The sequence below is a fragment of the Empidonax traillii genome, unplaced genomic scaffold, assembly GCF_003031625.1.
Source record: "Empidonax traillii isolate 1590-97213 ecotype Southwest subspecies unplaced genomic scaffold, ASM303162v1 scaffold128:size1411021, whole genome shotgun sequence".
Classification (NCBI taxonomy): domain Eukaryota; kingdom Metazoa; phylum Chordata; class Aves; order Passeriformes; family Tyrannidae; genus Empidonax; species Empidonax traillii.
In genome coordinates this window covers 172,719-193,369 of record NW_020955321.1, presented here as the reverse complement: position 1 = coordinate 193,369, position 20,651 = coordinate 172,719, and the positions used below count along the sequence as shown (strand labels likewise).

Sequence of the window (20,651 nt, the reverse complement as noted above, 5' to 3'; positions counted from 1 at the left end):
TTTCACTGGAGCGTTGAAAGAAAAGGGCAAAGCCACAAGCACCAACAGTGCAATGATTTTGCTTCTTACATCCAAATGAGAAAACAAAAAGCTGAGAATAATGTAGAAATGAGGCCAGGAGTAAGACCAGACTAAAGGAAGGCTCGTGCTGCATCCACCTTCAACAAAAAGCCCTGTAAATTTTGGAGGAGGCTACAGCACTAAAAGCCAGTGAAGCTTCTCCTCTTACGTTTCACGACGCTGAAATTACTATTTTTCTTTGATTATTATTCGGGCTTAAGCTGAAAGAGAACAGTCTGTTTGAGTCACTGCTTGGATCAAACCATCTCAGGAACAAGAAAGTATTTTGCATACCCTAATTTAACTCAAGGCCTGGCCTAACCCCTTCTGAGGTAACACCAGAGCCAAGCGAAGTCAAAGGTTTCAGTGAAAACTGGTTGGTACCGGAGTGAAAAACAACACTGCCCACAAAACAGGTAAGAAAAACAACCAAGAGATACAAATAATATTAAAAATAACCAACAAATCACAGAATACTGAACTACCACCGTGTCTTCACCAAACCATCTGCTAGGATAAATCCTACCTTTAACATGCACTCAGCGAGATGTATTTTTGCACCGATTCCATGTATCATGGAGTTAGGACATTCCAGGTATCATGGAGTTAGGACAAAGCATCACATAATTTCAAAAGAAGAAGGCAAATCAAGTTATTATATATGTACATGTTTTAATTAATTTTAAAAATCGTCTACATTTAAGGATAGATCTCAAGGATTCCCTTATATATTTTTCTGTTACATTAGATTATACCTGAATAATCTGCATAGTAACTTGAACATTACTGTTTTCTTCCTTTTTTTTTTTGTTTGTTTTGTTGTGAAAATACCAGTTGCAGGTAGCAATGTAACATCTCAACAACAATCACAATACGTGCAGGATGTCCAGCCAGAAGCATTTCTCAGTTGACTTGCAGTAGCACGGCACTTTATAATTTGAGTATCAATATTTTTTTTTTAATTTTTTTTTTTTTAAGTTGAGTTCAGATGTGGCTCAAGAAGCAAAAACAAACTTTCTTCACTCTATATCAGGTGTGGGCTCAGCTCCAGAGCTGACTGTGATCTGATCCACTGGAGTTCCTCCAGTTAATACCAGCTCCAGGTTGTGACTTTTTTTTTTTTTTTTTTTTTTTCCCCCAAAACACACCTGTATTTGCCTCCATGCTTTCCTTAACATGGGTGCAAACTTAGGAATGTGGTTTGAGCCCCTCCATTAAAAGACCTGAATGCAGGGACTGTCCCCCAGCCCTGCTCCCTGCACCCACAGGAGCAGAGAGGGCTCAGCTCTTCCAAGAGCAGGGGGCAGGTAAAGAGTCTCTTGAGAAGGGAAAAAGCAACAAACAAAACAAAACAAAAAAAGAACAAAAAAGCTAATTTTGCTCCCAGTGTTAAACTTTGACATGTGAAGCATTTCTGTTTCCAGATGATCAGCCCAGCTGCTTAAGAAGGTATTCAAACCACCTACTGCCACAGACACCCCACATCAGACACCGAGTCCTCTCCCAGACTCTGCCCTGACTGAGGGAAAGCCCAGCCTTGCCCTGCGTGTCCCCGTGAAGTGCTCACGACGAGGTGCTGTGAATACCATCTCTTGCCCCCCCATAACCTTCTCCTCACCCACGGAAAAAAAGTGCTTTTGCTTTTTTCTACCTGATGAATGCTGGGGTTGCTCGCTCCTGCTCCCTATCCCATGTGCTTGTACTGAGATCTGTCCCGAGGGATCTGCACTTGGCTGGCCGTCAGCTTGAGGTGGACATGGTAAATGCCGAGGGTGATCACGATCACCAGGCCCAGGATCAGGCCCAGGATCAGAGGCAGGGTTTCTTCCAGCTGCTCCCGCTGGTCCACCGGGCACTTGTGTTCTGTGGGGAGAGGGAAAAGGGGAAAAGAGAGCCATGAGTGGGACCCTGCAAATCTGAACTGCTGCAGTGGCCAACTGATGTCCTCAGAGTCACAGCTCCACGAGAGAGTCCCTCATGGGGGACACAGCACAACCAGCTGTAGCAGCAAGGACAGGCGGTCACACAACCATCACCGGAGCCCCAGGGAGAAGAGCAATTGCTTTGGAGGAGAGTGAAATGCCAGTCAACACAGGGAGGGAGGCAGAGGTAACATCTATCAAACTAGCCACTTTCATCCCCATAAGCTCCTGTTCAGGCCCCTCTGCCACACAACAATGGCCTTGCTGGGAATGGGACAGCAAGAGTGCATGTTTCCTGACTGTGGCTGAAGATCTGCTTTGTTTATTTAATTTTAGAGTCTATAAATATGGTATCATGAGGCCTCAACATCACTCAGTTTTTAATCTGGCATCAGACTTGCCCTGCACATCATTCAGAGATTTCCCCCCTCTGTCCTCAAGCTGGCAGAGGTTTAAGAGAGTCACTCTCCCCTTTCCATGTGCTCTCCACAGGGAGTTCACCAGCCTGGCAGAGCAACACGTGTGTCTGTGGTCAAACAGCACCCTGGCACCCCATGTTGTTCATCAAATTTGGTAAAGGACAGAAAATTTGGCAAAGCAGAAACAACACCAGCCCCCCAGTGTTCTTCTCCTTGGCTGATGAGTCTCTGTCATGGTCTGATAAACCTCTAGAAAATATTAATCACCACAGCTACAAGGGGGAAAACACTTTTCTGTTGCGCTGGTAAAGGCCACCAAGGTCAGGAAACACATTACACTGGCAATCCCAGTTCAGTTCCCTTACACTTCCAGAGTCTGCTGCAGGCCTGCCTGACAGGAGCACGGTGTACTTTTTTCCCCACAGAATTGCTGCTTCTCCATGCTGAGGGACAGGCAGAGCCCACACTGCTGAGATGGGGCTGCCAGGACAGAAAGAAGAAAAATTCTGACTCTTGAGGGAGAAAAAAAAGGTTATATAGTACAGGAGGGCCAGTTGTCTGGCCCCTGGATCATCTTCTTCACGGCATAGAAATGTGCTGAAAATAATGAAAACTTTAAGGAAAAAAAAAAAAAAAGAAAAATAGAAAGGCTGAGTGTTAGATGGGCGAATACAAAGGGCACCACCAATTCCTGCCCTCACTAAAGACTGTCCAGATGGGTTCCCCAGGCACGGAGATCTGCAATAACCATGAAGAGCAAACGCTCCACAAATATAATGGCACGTGTTAAAGAGCAGGAAAAACCCAGAGAACCTCCAGGCCCAGGCAGGAGGTGACAGCAGGGACCTGTCTCCAGCGGCGCCAGCACCTCCAGGAGCTCCTGGAGTGGAGCCTCCTCCCAGCACCAGGCTCACAGCGGTGCCATCAGGAAACGTTTCAAGCTGTAAATGAAGCGAAACAAAAAAAGCAAAAGTGAAATGGAGTCCAACCACAACAAAAAAAATGTCCTTTTTGGTTCCAGTTGCTCACAGTTTCACCAGAGGAGTGATTAATCACCGGGACTGTGGTACAGGCGATTCAGCAATTGCTGCAATGCAGGGGTTTTGTTTGTTTGTAGTAAAGAGAATGGGGGGGAAAAAAATTCCTGATTATTATCATTTAGCTCCCAAAACTGGTTTTCTAGAGCTCTGTGAAATTCTTCCCGGTTTAGGATGGGAAGGCCTGGCCAAACTCACGGAGACACACCAGCAGGCTGAGCTGACTGCAGGAAAAGCCACACACAGGGCAGAGCTGTGGGCCCGGGGGTGCTCCAACCCCACAGCCCCTCTGCCCACGTGTGGACACAAAGCAACACCTCTCCCACGGGAGGGATCCGTGCTAGGGGAGCTCCTGTGTACCCACCTGCAGACCTGCCAATTAGCAGGAGGCGATCACAGCAGCTGGACTCTGATTTTTGCTTTGGAAGTGGTTCAGTTTAAACCCCACAGAAAAGGAAAAGCAGCCTGCTGTAAACCCAACTGAGGGCGTTCCACTCGGCTCAAACACACCAGGTTTGCCTACACACCTTTCCCTACACAAAGGTGATGCTGCATTTGCAGGAGAATGCAGGTGAACATGAGAGTCTGCAGCCAGTGAAGAAGGCAAAGCACCAGTACTGGGATGCAGAGAATGGACCCAACTCCAAAGCAGCTGCTCATAACATTTGAATTCCCCCAGCTTCTGCCAAAGCAAACTGGCTGCAGAGCACAGAATACGCCAGAGGACGTGGCCAGAGCTCTGGTGTCCACGGAAAGCCACGGCGGTATTTGTGTCTGAGTCACAACTCAGAAAGGTGTCAACTCTTGCAAGCAGCCAAGGAAGATAGTTCTTTATCCTGACACGTTTTTAAGAGGATTAAAAAAAAAAAAAAAAAGAACAGGCAAAGCAAAGCAAAGCTGGCAGTCTCCAGCAGCTCACCCCCAAACATGCTGCTCCCCAGCTGCACCCACTGCACCACCCCGGGCAGAGCGGGCAGCCTTGCACAGCAGCTGCCTCCTGCCTTCCCAGCACCTTCTCCTCCCCACTCACATCCATCTTCTCCTTTCGGAGCAGATCACCCAAGTCTGGGCTCTTTGGAGAGGGAGAACGGGAATGGGGCTGGGGGGCACCCAGCACGGAGGCACTCGCAATTGCTCAGCACAAACACATCTGCAGCAGAACTCAGGCTCTCCAGGTGCTGACTGCTAGGAGGATGAATTCTGTGTTTTAACATCAATATAATGTTAAAACACGTCATTTTACAACGAACAAAAACATTTTCACGTTTGTAACAATGTACTTTAACATTTATACAGCGTTTTTCACCCCACAGGCACTGAGGTCCACAACACTGTGGGGAGGCAGGCAGAAGGTATCAGTCCTGGTCCATCAGCCAAGGAAAAGGCAAAGGGGGAGCAGGAGGGGAGAAAGGTTTTCAAAATCAATGATCCTACAGGAGAACAGCCCTTTCTGGTAAATTCTCATCCATATTTTGCCCCGGGTCACAGGGATCTCAACATTTCCCAAACCGATGTGATTTACCCTCGGTGCAGGAAAGCAAAATTTAACTCCGTTAAAAGTTCAGGTAAGGCTGGAGTTCTGCCACACCCCAAACACGGGGGGGAAGGGGGGTCACCCCTTTTCCCGAGAGGTGCCACCCCCCAGTCCCTGCCCCGGGGAGCACAGGCTGCAGATGGCTCCGAAGGAGGCGTTTAGGTGCGTTGCTCATTGTTCTTTTGTGCTGCGCAGCACCAGCCTCACGTACTGCCACGGTTTCTATGGTGAGTGCTCGTCCAATTTCTGTACTAGGCTACGAAACCACCTCACAGGCCCATTTTCTTGTTTCAGATCCTTCTGCAGAGCAAACAGCAGCAAAAAAAAAAAAAAAAAAAAGAAGCACACAGCACCTTCCCGCAGTCACAAATACCAGCCTGAGGACTGGCACAGGGATTGTCCAAAGGGATGGAAAAAACGGGCCAGTTGTGTCTGGCATGACCAGATGGATTTTTGAGATTTTGAGGTGGGTGTTTGTAAGTAATTAGATTAAAAAAAAAAAAAGAAAAAAAAAATTAGAAAGAACAGGTGTTTTTTTAAACGTGGCCGCATGCCTCGGTGCCAAGGACCCTTGGGAAAATGTGGCTCTTGACTGGGGAGGCTCCAGAGGGAGTTGAGACCTCTCAGGATCCCAGTCTCTAATTCTCAGCCTTTGTATCCCTTTGTATTTTCCATCATAATGCATTATATTAGCATGTATATATATATATATATATATATATATATAAAAACTAAAAGAGCTGCTAATTTCTCCAAGTTTCTTTCATCGGTTTAAATGTTCTCCTCACACCCTCTTGATCCAGCTCATCTTTTTTACTCATCCTTAAAGCTCAAAAATATATACACGTTTTCCCCATTAAAAAAATAAATTACCAATCTCTGAAGGAAAAAAAGTGTTCTGCTGCTTCTGTATTGAAAAACATAAATATCTCTGGATTTGTGAAGGTTGGAATAAATATATGGATTTGTGAAGGTTGGAAGAAATGCCTTTAAAAAAAAAAAAAAGAAAAATTATACTTTAGCATGTGAGTTTAAGCATTCAAAAAAATAAAAGCAATCCAATCACTCCCTACAAGCTTTTTAATCTATCCCTGGCAGAACAGTGTCAGGACTAATGAAAGAAACCTTTCCCCCATTCCTTTGTGGTGAAAGGGCCCTGACCCTCCTGCGTCTCTGCGATTCTTCTGCTCTAGCGGGTCTCTTTCTCCATTCTAAAATATTTTAAAGTGTTCTGTAGCTTGTTCATAATTAATAGGAATTTTACCTAATGGGAAATTAATGAACCAAAAAGGAGAAGGCTAATTACTGTAATTTAAGATTGGCAGTGGCTCTCAGACCCCACAAAGGATCGTGTTTTGCCATGCGTGTGCCGAGGACGAGCTCGTCGGCGCGGCTGGTGAGGATGCGCCGCTGGGAGAAGCGGCACAGCCCTGCGAGAAACCTTCATTGATAAATCACCTCTCAGGCACTTCTGACCACCCTCTCCAGGTGCTCTCTGCCGTTTAACTTCCAGTGGAATTGGACAAAAGGAAAGGTAATTGAACAGGGAGAGAAGCAACAGCAAAAAAACAAAGCTTGATAAAGAGAGAAGCCGCGCTTTCCTCCGGAGGAGGAATTGCCCACACATGTTTAAAAATGCTAAACCAACCGGGGTCTCTTTGTGTCCTGGAGAAAAAGAAACAAACTACAGCAACAAAGGAAAAAGAAAGAAAAAGAAACAAATTTACTGCCTGACGGGAAAGAGTATATCATGAAAATGGCAGGTAGATTCCTTTGGCAATGAGCCCCGAGTTCCATTGTTTTAACTGGGAGCTCTCAGACTCCTCCAGTTTGGTATCACAGAGATGCAGCAGCTCAAACAGAGTCCAGACTTGCATATTTTAAATGTGCTTTTCTCAGCCTCCAGCGCCTGCCCACATACAAAACCTACTCCACACTACCCTGGCCCTGCCATGAGTAATTCAGCCACGCAGAGCTCTGCCAGAGCCAGCACACGTAAGAGCACGGATTTACTCCATCGGTGAGAGGAGGCGAGTCATGAGTGCAAGTGCTCGGCTCTGCAGTCCCTGCCGGGCTTTTATTGTGTGCTAAAATATTTCCCACGTGCAAAATAATAAAGCCCCACCTTTTTTAATGCTAGGCTTGAAAATAACACCACCATTTTCCAGCTCGTCATTAAAAGATTTGGCTATTACATATTTTATTTGCACCTTGTTACACTAATGGACTTAACTAATTTGATAAGGTAGTGCTATTAAAACAGGGACTAGTCTCGCCTAATCCAGGTGAGCATGTTTGCATTCCCTCACTCAACCTGATGGAAGAGCCAAGGGGGAGCCAGGGAGGAGAAGCACCATGGGTTCCTTGGGATAAAGACAGGCAAAACTGCAGGAATTCTGCCCCGTGGCAGTATTGCTGCTGGCTCCAGTACAACCCTTTGATACAACCAGCATGCCTTGACTTACATTTTCTTTTATCCACCATTACCATTAGAGAAACCCAAGAAGAGGAACAACATCCTGTGTGTTTGGCACATGAGGCGCCTAACTGAAGTCCCTGTTACGCTTCCTTCACCCTCACAATGACCATAAATCAAACTGAAGCCAGCAACGTGCATCACAAGTATCTCCTGCCACCACAGCCCCAGGTTTTCCTCAGCGTGCAGCAGCCCTAAAAAACCCCTGGAGCTGTGCTGAAGCAGCTGCAGTGGAGACACCCAAGCCTTGCAGTGCTCCCCAGGGACTGTGCAGTTGGGGCTTGCTGGCAACCTGGCTCTACGAGTCCTCACAGAAGCCAACGAACGTGCAATGGTAGCCCATGATTTAGCAGCTAGACTGAATTTGTAAAGGTTTTTGGAGGGCCACAGAGGCAGGGAATAGGTTGGAGGGACTACAGGGAGCTCTGATAAGGGAGCTGGAGTGAGGAGAAAGTGCTCTGATAAAGGTGGGACACAAATTCCTTCAGTACATTGCAACATCCCCAAAGGCCACGGCGGCACTGGCATCTTGGGGACACAGGACTTGCCTTCGCCCTGCCCCTTACCTTCACTGAAGACAAAATCCGCGGGGATGTCGAAGGGCTGGAGCCGCACTTCAGACAGCAGGAGCTGCACGGACTTCTGGTGGTCACTGGAGATGAGGGAGATGGTCTGCTGGGCCTGGCACTCGTAGGACTTGCCAGCAGGGGTGACCAGGGCCGAGAGCCGGTGCGAGCTGGCCGTGTGCTTCCCAGCTGGCCAAAGGGACACAAACAAGAGGTCAGGTCCTGTTCTCCAGGGGCCCGAGGTGACTTTAGTGACAAAGGCAATGGACTGAACACGCGGGTGCGCAGCCGGTGCGCAATGCGGTGCCCGCGCGCTCCACTGCTCCTACGGCACCACTGCTCCCACAGCACGGCTGCCCCTACAACACCACTGTTCCCACAGCACGGCTGCCCCTACAACACCACTGTTCCCACAGCACGGCTGCCCCTACAGCACCACTGTTCCCACAGCACGGCTGCCCCTACAGCACCACTGTTCCCACAGCACGGCTGCCCCTACAGCACCACTGTTCCCACAGCACGGCTGCCCCTACAGCACCACTGTTCCCACAGCACGGCTGCCCCTACAGCACCACTGCCCGCGCTCCTGTTGCAGGACCTGAAGCCTGTGAAAGTTGGAGGAATGGCTGCTATTGACACACGTGCAAGTTTCAGCCTGGGACTGTGCTCCTACTCCCCACATTTGGGAAACGGCAACTCCTGAGGCCGCACTTGAGCTCAGGATTCAGGTGGGAAGGAGAGATGCAATCTGGGGACCGCACTCCAAAGCAAAACAGGCTGTAATGCCTTTCCTGAAACTACAACGTGACCATTTCACCCAAGCATAAATTACAACACAATATTTTCCCGTCCAGTTTGTTTTACAAGCGAAGGCCGAATGCGGCTCAGCAAGGTGGAATGAGGGATGCCTTCCACCTCCCACTCTTCTGCAGCCCTTTGTTCCCCTTCAGCAGCACAGAAAAGCAATCAGTGTTTCACACTGACAGAAGCTGATGAGGCATGGCCACCACCGTGTTTTGGGGACTCAAACAGTAGAAACACTGGTGGGAAAACAGCCCCATATCTACTGTATCTTACAGCACAAACTCTTAGCGTGCTATTCACTGGAGTTCAAAAATCCTGAGGAAGAATGATTTGCAGATGACAGTATTTCAGTTTTTTGGTACAAGACAACTAATTTCTGAGCAGAAACGAAATAAAAACAAAATGAAAGCCAAAAGAATGGAAAGCCAGCGAGAAAAGAGGAGGCTGCTGGGTGCAGAGGCGTGTAGGGGTATGATACTGATGTCAATCTCATCCTGGGAAACTGCTGCTTTTCCACCTATTCAACCATCATCAGAAGCAAGGAAATAATTAACCTTAAAAAACATCTCCCAGAGGAAAGGAGGAGACAAGCTTTTTCAGCCCAGGTGGCCTCAGACCCTGGGTCCCACCGGAGAGCCTGGGGCAGCTCAGCACACACGGGCAGAGCTGGGCTCTCCCTCCCACGGCAACTGAGGTTATTAAACACAATAAAAAGGGAGGGGGGCGTTAAAAAAATTAGCACGCGGTTTAAACCCGGCAGCTGGTCCCGGCTTTGTCGGGTAGGTTTAGATCTTCCCCGTGAAGCTGTGCTTAGGCGAGTAGACTGCGGGGTGCCCGCCAGACCCCCGGGATCCCCCTTAAACCCCGTCCCCCGGGCGCTTACGGCTCACGGCGTCCTTGAAGTAGGTGCGCTCGGAGGTGTCGTAGGTGAACTGGATCCGGCTGAGCCTCCAGAACGCCTCCGGCCCCCGGGACGTGTTGTGCCCCTCCTGCCGAGATACGGCTGGTCAGGGCCCCGCGACGCCGCCGCGCCCCCTCCCCAGCTCCCGGGCGTGCGGGGGAGCCCGTACCTTCAGGAAGAAGAGTTTGAGGGTGTACGCTTGCTCCAGCCAGGAGAGCTCCAGCTCCGACTCGTTAGTGCCACACTTGCCCTTCATCTCGGCGCCCCGCGACAGAGGGATATCGGCTTGCTCCGTAATCAGCTGGAAACGGGGAGCCGGGGCTCAGGTGGGTGGGTGGCCCCGGATTTTCCCTGGGAACCCACGGCCCCCCCCACTGCCCCGGCTGCAAATCCTCTGAGGGGATACAGGACTTTCCCAAAGTACCGGCGGATGTGTGTGTGTGTCCCATGCCATCCCCGGTCCTGCCGGAGCCCCGGAAGCCCTCTGGGCTGTCCTGCCGCCCCCGGCCCCCACTCACATCCACATAGTTGCTGGCCCACACGTCGTAGGGGACGATGAACTTGGCGGCGAATTCGGCCATGAGACATGTCGTCCGGTTTTCCCGCACCACGAAGATGTCCTTCTCGGGGTTAGGGGAGAGCCCGGAGAGGTTTTCAACTTCTTGCTCGGCTGCCAGGCGAGCCGCGGCATCTGCGGGCACAGAGGGGCTGAGCCCGGCAGCGATGGGACCCTCTCCCCAAGCCTCTGCCGGCTCACCTGAACACCCCCGGCACCCCCGAGCCCGATGGAATAAGCTCCTCTATCGCGACACGGCGCCCCTGTCGCGACAGAGCAGGTAGCGGAGATGGGGCAGCCAGTGGCGGTGATGCGGGACCGGTGCTCGAACAGCGCCGGAGGCTGCTCCATCGCGACAGGGAGCCGCCACGGTACTCACGGAAGAGGAGAAGCAGCCCCGGGAGGCGCCCCCCGGCCATCCTCCCTGCTCGGTCCCGGCGTGGCCGCGGCTGCTGCAGCTGCTCCTCCCAAAGGGTCCGCTCCGGAGAAAAGAAAAAAAAAATAAAAAGGAGGAAAAAAAAAAAAAGCTGCACACCTCTCAGGAGCCGCACAGGCTGCAAAAGCACACTGCTGCGGAGTGGCGGGGAGGAGGGACGGGGAAAGTGTGTGGGTGTGCGGGGAGGAGGAGGAGGAGGAGGGGAGATGCCGGCGGAGCTGATGGAGGCGCCCACGCCGAGGGACGGGGCGTACGCACGGCCAGGAGGGGAGGAGGGATTCCCCACCTCGGGCGGTGGGGACCCCGCGGAGGGGCCGCCGGGGATCCCCGCGGGGACCTGGGGTCACCCCGACGTGCGGCTGGAGCGGAGCGAGGCTGATCCCCAGCGCTCCCCGCTCCCCCGGGCACGGCCGGAGGAGGGAGCAAGGCCGGGGCCCCCCCGCCCCAGGGCCCGGCCGGCGATCCCCGCTGGAGAGGCCGGCGGGGCAGGGGGGGATGGAGGAGGAGATATCTAGTCCAGCCGGCTGCTCACGGAGCGTCACTAATTTCGGTGAAGCCGAACAGCTGCTTCGCGTGTTAATTTAGAAAGAAACGTGCAGCTATTTTTGTGTGGCAAGGTCAGGAGCAAACCCGCAGCCTTTTGTGAGCGGGAGACACACCTGAGCTCTAAGACGTCGCGACAAACCGTAACACGTACTGTAACACAAAACATATCATCCCGTAGGTCCCGACAGCCCCGAGAAAGGTGCATCAAACAAAAACCAACACCGGCCGTGCCTTTGCGGGGCGTTTTGGGGGAGCAGGGCGGAGGTGATACCCGGGATGCGCCTCAGAGGGGGACACAGTGCCAGCAGTGCTGGGGCTCGCAGCGGTTTGTCCCTGCCCGGCGCTGAGGGGAGAAGGGGCTGAGAGGCGGAGAGTGCACCCCCTCCCTGGGAAGGGAGGGCTGCCCGCCCCCCGCCCCGGGTGTGCGGTGCTGTTGGGGTCCCTCAATTGCTCATCAAACGGAGCCTGCCTTTCCTCCCTGCGAGCAAGGGGGCAGGGGCTGGACAGGACCCCTTGGCTGCCGGCAGAGGGGTCTGCGGGGGCAGCAGGCGCATTGCCAGCCCGGGTGAGATGCTGGTCCCCTCCTGGGGGTGCGAGGCAGTGGTTGGAGGCCGCTCTGGGGCTTCCCCGCTCTCCCTTTCACCGGGTGATGCGAAGGTGAAATATTTTTTTTCCCCCGGCTCTCATCAAAAGCTTTTTTTGGAGCTTTAACGCGCTGCCACCCGCGCCCCGGGACCAGGAGCACATCTGATTATTTACCATTTACAGCGACACTGGTTCCAGGAGCAGCAAACCCTACACTGAGGATGGTTGTTTTTTTTTTTTGTTTTTGGTTAAAAGCCAAAGGGACAGCAGCTATTCGGAGTGTGTGGCGGAGTCATCAATTCACATTTCTAGTTCAGGAAAAGGCGTCTGGAGGAAACGGTCCAGGGTTTTGCGAGGCAAGGTGAGTTTTGATTGTGGGCAGCTGCCCTTTCTCTGCCAGGGCATGCACCTGCAGATAGGGGCTTTCTTGCTGGGAAATAGCTCTTTAAAAATAAAAGCAGGTACTGAAGGAACATATTGATTTTTGTAACTATAACGCTGAAATTCCTTTTCTGCCTGCTGTACGTAATAAATATATTCTGACCATCTCCTCTCTCTCCCGTTTCATGACAAAGAGTCAATCCTGGCCCCCGCCCCAACAGAGTCAGACCTGTGTTGGTTGTAATACAGGTTTAACCTATAGATAATAAGTTCAAGGGACTCTATAAAGGAAAAAAATATAATCTCCTATACTAGGCTCTTTGACTGTAACAAACTACATTTCTGTGGCAATTGTAGTGCCTGGCTCCCTCCGTTTCTTCACCGATGAGCCCAGTATTTAACTACCTTCTATTTCCTCCCCTAGTCCCCTATTTAATTTCCAGGTTTTTTGAGGTTTCTAGGTAGCTCCTAAGCCTCACAATGCACGATCCTGAGCAGCTGCCCCCTGCATCCAGGCTGTGTAGGAGGGTACCACAGGGAGCAGCTGGGAGAGAGCAGCTGTGCTGGAGGCAGAGGCAAGCCTGACCCACGGCACAGCACCGCGGCTCTCCCGGCACCCGCCAGCTGCACAGCACAACAAAAAACCCTCCAGCTCCAGGGACAATCGCCACTTCTAGGCTCCAGAGCCACACTGTTCTCCGTGGCAAAACAGGAAAAGGCCTAAGATTTCCTAAAACCAAATAAGCCCCAAAACACGGCCAGAGCAGAAAGGTCTCACCTGAGGGAGCCAGTGCAGCGTTACCTGCCCTGAAATGCTGTGACCGGGGCCAATTTACAGTCATGGACTGGATCACCTGGAACCAGACCTGCAACCTGCCTTTACCCAAGCAGCCTCCACAGCTGGGGGTGTCTCTGAAGGTTGAATACCCCAACTACCCCCCACCTACCAGGCAGCAGTAACTCTTACCAGCCTCGTCGAGGGGAGCACACAGCGCGGTGACAGCGGGGCCGCAGCCCTGGAACCACTGCCGGCACATCCAGCAGGAACAGGGTTTTCTGGCCGACTGGCTCCTCTGGGACGTGCCTGCCACTTTGCAGCCGGTTTCACTGGCAGCCCGTGGGCAACAGCATGCGGAGTCTACAAGGAAATCAGCCCCCCAGGGGTATTTTTGGGTCTTTAGTGATGCAGTTTAACTGCACTCAGGTGGTGCAGGTGTTAAACAGACCCCCATCTGGAAACAGTGACCAAGCCCCAAATTACTGGAGGTGAAAGAATAGAGGGCTGCCTGTGAGGCCAGGGTGTCATGACCCTTCCCATCACAGCAGAGCTGAATTTATCTGAAGAGATTCAGAGAGGGAGAATCTGCCACTTCCCTCGATGAGATTTCACTGAAGTGGAATCCATCACCCTGGCAGGGAATGACATTTTAAACTGCTTTAACTCGGTATCAATGTTCAAATTGATTAGCCTATTTCATCTCAATGGAAATTCTCACCTCATTACATTAGCGGCCAAACTTCAAATAATTTCTGAATCAAATACAACTTAAACAGCATTTCAAAATACTTAGCTGACAAAATTCATCACTTAATTTCAAATTACTGCCTGCGTTTTATGCAAAATTGCCAACGGATAAAATAGGCATCAGTGTTGGGAGCTGAGCCTGGGAGCTGAGGTTTCCTGCTCTGCGGTTTCACAGAAGCCCGTTTTCTCTCTGACTTGACAAATGTCTGGCTCCTGGCTGAGCAGTGAGCACAGACTCAAACAGGGGCTGTGGACAGTATTTTCTAGCCTTCCAAAAGCCGTGTTTTCCCCTGATGGATAGGGCACTCGCCAGGGAATTAAAGCAGGCAGGTTTGATTTTTTTTTTTTCAGAGATGGATGTGAATTGAACCCAAGTCCTCCATTTCCAGTTATTTCTTTAACAGGTAGGGCAGTTTTTTCCAGCCAGACTGTAAGTGAGCCTACGTTGCTTCACAATTCAAGTTGCCTCTGTGTCTGGTCTGTTATTTGCTTCTCTTTTCTGGCTAGAAACCACTGTGGTAGGCAACAGCATAAAATTCCAGCTCTCAGCACTGTCTCCACCAGCTGTGTTTTAGAAGACATTTTTAAATTAAAAGAAAAATCAGAATAATAAAAAAAACGCCCTGAAATTACAGGTCCTGTCCAGAATGGTCTGAAAAAGCTGCTGCTCCCAGCTCCATCCAGCACTCGAGATCGGCTTAGGCAGCAGGGAGAGCTGCTCCCAGGACACAACTTGTCTTTTAAAACATCATAAGGAGCAGGAGATGCCTCCCTAGGTTGTGGCATCAGAGTGGGAATTCTGAATACGCACCACAAGTTTGTTTAAACCCTGCTTTAAACCCCTCAAGACTCACTGACCTCTGTCTCAGCTGCATTCTCAAAGCTGTGCTGCTACACTCGACTCAGGCTGCTGCATCTCCAGGCAATGCTGCTACACTGTACTGGGGTAGACCTCTAGTGCTGCCAGGACCAATGCTGCACAATGCTTCTATCACTTCAATAAAATTAAAAAAAAAAAATAAATAAGAGACTCCTTTGACTAAATAAGCTGTGATAGAAATATATTTACACTATGCACATTTTTACAGGAAATACAACTTGCTAAAAATTTGCAGTTAATAACACCACCGCCCTGCAATTCACTGCAGTCAAAACTAAAGGATTGGAATTTTTAAGGTTTTTATTAGAGAAGTTGAAAGTTTCATCTCAGGACCGACAATAACATAATTATCTCTTTTCATTTATTTTGTTTATAGGAATATGTAGAATTTGTTTGTACAAGCATATACAACAAAGTAATTGGTGCTTAGTACATTGAAATCAGGAATCTGATTTGTTCTAAACTACCAGTTTTCCATGCAGTCATCTTTGAATTGGCAGCATGGACAAATTCCAAGCGGAATGCTTACATGCATTGTTTTGCAATATAACTACAGCAAGCTCTGGAAACATGCAAATTAACACATTAGCAAATTGGTTTTTTATATCTAATGGACATAAAAAGGTTATTCCTGATATGAAATTCTGAAAATCTGCATAAATACTTCTGTGTAAAATTAAATTAGTTATGTACTTTTCTTTTACTACAAGTATCAAGAATGCCCACGTAATTAATATACACACATATATAGAGAGACCTTGTAATGCTAAAAGTCTTTGTAATTAATCAAACAATATTCTGTGCCATACATTTACTCAGTATTTACCAGCTAGTAGCATGACTGTGGTCATATAGTAGGCATTACAGTCTTAGTAGCGTTTGTATCACATGCAAACATACTCTTAGCATTTCTGCTCACTAATTTTTATCACGTGGCAACATGTATGTGATTTTCTACAATGTTGTGATTCCCAAGTGTATAAATACTTTTTACATTTTCACAGTTACAAACTTTTTGCCAAAAGCCATTTAAACAATCTTTTAAGTTACAACGAACTGTAGTATCCGGGATCTGCAGCAACAGGATCAAAACGCAATTTCTATACAAGCAATGTAGGATGTAAACTTTTCTTAAAGTGCCTAATACGTAATTCCTTAGAGCACTGATCAGTTTTGGCACAAATACACTGTATTTCCCTCAGGTTATCCACTGCAGCAACTTTTACAGGATATGGGCTCCTTTCAGACATTATGACAGAGTTGATATGGCACTTGTGAATGACATCATTAGGCTGCAGCAACATCCTGTCAAGTTACTGTTGCAGCGGATGAATTTGGCCGATGACTTTGTACATACTTGTACTTCTGAATACACGCAGTTACCTTTCGACTGCCTGCTGCCTGGAAAATACCTTGGAACATAATTTATAATCACCCCAACTCAGCTCCTCACTCTCCTGATTATTAGGGTGACCTGGCATAAGATCCGGGTCGGCGGGCGCGGTGACACGAGGTGTCGAGCATCTGACGAGCGGCTGCTTGTCGGGATCTGGCAGCAGGGGGGTTTCTACACAACCTGTCACTGAAATGGTAAATAGCATGACTCGACTACAGTTTTTGTTGCCATCTGAGATGATGTTAAAAGTATCTGCTGTGTTTCGAGGCTCTGATTGTGTAATTCTGGTGCAGGCAAGCTGCCTGATGAGACACGGGAAGGAACACGGGGATGGGGTTTAAAAAAAAAACCGTCTTCATCTTCAGAAATCCAACAAAGGAAATTCAGTGCCCAGTGTTAAAAAAAAAAAAAAAGGAAATAATGCAAACCATAAGACTTGGTGGTCCGTAGCTACGCTTTACATATTAAAAACAAAAAAAACCCAAAACAACCCCCTTCTAAAAACAAAACAAAACCAAAAAAAAAGAAAATAATAAAAAAAAAAAAAAAAAGGAAAAAAGCCCACTTTTCAGCCTCAGCAATGTTATTTTGAATTTTGCTCTCATTTTAAAAGGATGCTGTGTTCTCCAACTTCAATTTGCTTGTTGAGGCTTCAGACCACTGTTGCTGGCCTGCGATCCATCTCTGCTTCCAGCTTCACCATCTGCTGCATCTCCTTTGCCTGCAATCCAAAATAACCGCATGAAGCGTCGCATTAGACCTTTTGTTTGAAAGGAAGCACACGTTTTACATGACAGTGTCTGACTGAAATACAGGCAAAACACACTGAGATATATATGCAATAACATTATTTTTTACACCCCTCAGCCTCCCCCGTGTCATTCTGTTTTCAAAATCAGGTGTAACCCTTATATCTACAAATTCACGGGGAATATTTTTGATCCTATTCCAGGACTCGTGGGTTGACTTTCTAAAGCGTGTGGTAAAATGCAGAAGCCCCAGTTTGGGGGAAGGAAGCTGGGCAGATGCCAATTTGTCTGTTTCTCCTGACAGGACATGTTTTTGGGAATGTATTCTTCAATGCTGTACTGCGAGTACTCCGATGTGTTAATTTCTGAGATTTTTAGAGAATTCATCTATGATCTGGACTTTTTTTTTTTTTTATAAAGGCAAGGAAAGACTAAAACCTATGAGTGTAACACCTTCCTTGCAGTAGGCAAGTTATTTTTCAGTACTAATTTTTAAAATATTAGTTTTTACAAAATAATCTCCATCTGGCCTGGAGATCCTTATGATTACAAGAGGGGGTGTTTGTCACCTCAGGATTAGACTGCTATATGCTCCATGGGATTACACACACTGAATCCACCTGAAACTGTATCCAAACGCATTATGCAAAATACAGCAATGAATATATGCCAGACATGGCCATAAACTCTGTGTGCCTGAGGCTTTGCAGGCAGAGTTAAAGCACTGTGTATAAATGGTAACTGGCCTGGGAATCCCCTCTTAGAGGGTGTTTGTTTATTCCTTTCCTTTCCCTCCCTCTCTCAGATACACACAGAGGCACAATTTCTCCTCCTGTTACAGTGTTTTGGTGTGAAACTCTGTAGTTCAAAGAAACTTGGAGTCAGCATCTTCATTTTCCCTGAGGCCTCTCAATCTGGGAAGTTATTTAAATCCATATCTCCAAGGATCCTGAATAAATTGACCCAGAGAGCAATCTAACCCACCTATCTTTATAACCAAACTCCTGAGCATTAGGACAAGTTTAGGAACAGACAAACCAAGCCAGTATTTTCCTTTGGTTTAACTGCTCCACATCCATCACACAGGGAATAATGGTTAAGGGACCTGATTTACATAAACTATGTTCCAAAAAAAGTTGTAAATGTTGCTTAGGCAGGGAACACTTTGCTACACAAGCTCCTACTTAAGGAGTCACCTATTCTGTATGTGCAAACACATATCTGCATGTGTGAAAATGGGAAGATGTAGGTCTAAAGTAATGAGATGCACCACTATTCCTTTTGCAAGGTAAATGTGGATTTATACAGATGTGACATACCTGCCTTCTTGAAAAATCTAGCCCTGTCCTTTCTTAATTATCATCATCATCATCTTAGGGAAAAAAAGTAATTATGATAATAGCAAAGCAACTGTCATAAATATGATTCAAAATTAATCAACACTCTCCATTTAAATGACTTAAAAGTTTGAAAGCAATGAAGAAATAATTTTAACATGAAAATATGGAAACATAATAAATAAATCAATATGGACAACCTCTTCTGAAATGTTGGCTGGATTTCGCCTGCATGTGAAATGAAACTCCAGATGAAAACAAAACCTTGTGGTTGTTTCTCAGTGACTCACACATCTCACGTTTTAGGCTTGTGACTTAACTCCTGGCACACAGTGTCCTATAAATATTCTGCCAGTGTATTGTGTACAGAACTTGTTGTAGAGAGAACCTGGCTTCAAAGAACACATTAGCATATAGCACAGGGTGCCTGGTTTTGCCAGTCTGAGCCTGGTTGAGACAGTGCATTCTGACCTGAACCACTCGAGCACAACTCTGGAAGATGAGCCTTCTGGAAGGCAGCACTGAACCTACAGCGAACCCATGAAGTGAGGGACAGCCAGTGGACTCTGCTTTCAAGATTCTCTCTAGTGAGATCTCAGGCAGGCTAGGAACCAGACACAGTAGAAGAAGAACAAAAATAATTTTTTTCCTAGCCTAACAAATGGGTTTTTTTCATCATTATGTGTGTATAAACAGATTAAGTTGAAGTGGGTGCTGTCAGTGGTGCAAGATGTTATCAATTCAGATCAGGCAGTACTGTAACCATGGGATGTTCAAGCCCAGTGCAGCTCTTTCCCTTGGCCAGACAGGGGTTAACAGAGATTTCTTGTGAGTAACGATCACTTAGGGAGCCACGGCAGCACAGCCACATCACAAGTGTGATTGCCACACCTTGTAACACGTTGGAATTTGAAGTGAATTTTAAAGTGCTGGAAGCCTCTCTTCCTTAGGCACCAGGAAGCTATTTCTAGCCATCTATTCTAGATTTTGCTATTCTTAGGGTGGAATTACTTATTTTATTACCATGCTAATATATGTGGGTACCCTTTGTCTGACTATCAGCATTAGCAGGTAATCATATGTATGTTAACACTAAAACAGTTTTCTTAGATCAACAGACACTCTCACACAGCTCAGAACTCTAAACAGATCTTTCAGTAACAGCAGCTAATGTACAAGTTAATCTCTGAATATTTCCTCTGCACATCCCTGTTCATATGCATCTGGATTTGAGATGCTAAAGCACAAAATAATGTTAATATTGTGTCAGGCTCAAATATCTGTGTGCAAACAAGATTAACATTGTGTTCACTATGTCAATGGCACTTCCCAATGGTTGCATTTACAAGGAGGGCTCCAATGATAATGATTTAATTTAGAAGGAAAGCACACTGAAATAATAGTTTGCTTATTATACGTCCATCCTACCTTGTGTTTGAGAGACTGCATGACAGGATTTCAAAAGCTGTTTGTACAAAAATAATAATGTCAAAATTGAGTAATACAACAAGAAGCAAATTAAATGAATGAAAACTGAAGTGAGATTGAGAAATTAATGCAAGAAAAACATACATAAACCAAAACAAATTTAAATTCATAACAGTTTGTATTTTGAAGGCTGTTTCCACCCATAAGTCTACTTTTCTACATCGTATATTTGTATGAAACTTTTCTTGCTTTGTTTAGATCAGGAAAAAAAAAAAAAACTTTGAAATTATCATTAAGCAAATACCACCTTTATCTGGATCCAACCAGCTTTCATACATCAACGTGTGTAACAGTGAAACCAGAGCCAGCTGGGGCTTTGCACTGATGATGCACTTTTGGGGCTAAAAGGAAATGGTCAAAATAGCACGTGCGAAAATACACGCTCTGATGGATCAAATCAGAGTGAGTTAAAAAGCTGCTGAGGACTCCCCCTGTGGCAGAGGCCACCACATGCCCAAACAGAAGTGACAACCCGTACGTAGATGAGTTTACTCCATTTAATCACTGATGATTTAAGCTGACTCCATCCTTGCCCTGAAATGCTGTATGAGCAAGCCCACGTAGGCTGGACCATCCCTCAGCAGGTGAGGGAAGTATCTAACTGCTCAAAGGTGACCCCTTTAATCTCCCCTCCTTTATACACAATGTGGTTATTACATTATGGTTACAGGCACAACTAGAATCATTCTCTCTTGTCCTCATGCTTTTAAAAAAATGGATCCAGGGCTCTCTGAAGCCAGTGGAAAGAAACAACAGATGACACCTATCTCCGGATCCAGCCCATCATTTCTCTGTCAACTGTCACGCTCTCTACAGTGACGCCCCAGATCTGCTGTAGCCCAGTGTTCTGGCTGCCCTGGGTGCTGCATTTTGACATCGCTCAGGAGCAGACAAACTGATCCAAACAGATCCATTCATGCTGGATGTTTCAAATGACCTCTACAGACTGTTCCTGTGAGGAAACACGATTGTGGTTGTTGTTCCAAGGGGAGGTGGGGTGATCAGAAGACAGAGCCCTGGTGGCTGGGGCTTGCTGGTAGTAACCACCTGAGA

General features: G+C 47.6%; 2 protein-coding genes across 7 annotated transcripts in view; both read right to left on the bottom strand.

The window, feature by feature from the left end:
• Positions 1 to 1,362: 1,362 nt before the first annotated feature.
• On the bottom strand, positions 1,363 to 10,971 carry LAMP5 (lysosomal associated membrane protein family member 5). The gene is made up of 6 exons (XM_027883576.1): positions 10,655 to 10,971; positions 10,238 to 10,410; positions 9,889 to 10,020; positions 9,702 to 9,807; positions 8,015 to 8,203; positions 1,363 to 1,923 (listed from the first exon to the last, which is right to left on the bottom strand). Exons 1-6 carry the CDS (start codon positions 10,692 to 10,694, stop codon positions 1,745 to 1,747), a joined length of 819 nt encoding a protein of 272 aa, XP_027739377.1. The 5' UTR covers positions 10,695 to 10,971; the 3' UTR covers positions 1,363 to 1,744.
• Positions 10,972 to 14,910: 3,939 nt separating this feature from the next.
• PLCB4 (phospholipase C beta 4) overlaps positions 14,911 to 20,651 on the bottom strand; it is a 177,875-nt gene continuing 172,134 nt past the window's right edge. For 4 of the 6 annotated variants that reach the window (XM_027883548.1, XM_027883551.1, XM_027883549.1 and 1 more), the window contains 2 exons: positions 19,539 to 19,575; positions 14,911 to 16,745 (listed from right to left, as the gene is read on the bottom strand). In XM_027883548.1, coding sequence (XP_027739349.1) covers positions 16,657 to 16,745; positions 19,539 to 19,575 — 126 coding nt within the window. In that variant the 3' untranslated portion in view covers positions 14,911 to 16,656. The remainder of the gene's footprint in view (positions 16,746 to 19,538; positions 19,576 to 20,651) is intronic. The other 2 variants (XM_027883552.1, XM_027883553.1) reach the window with 1 other exon arrangement.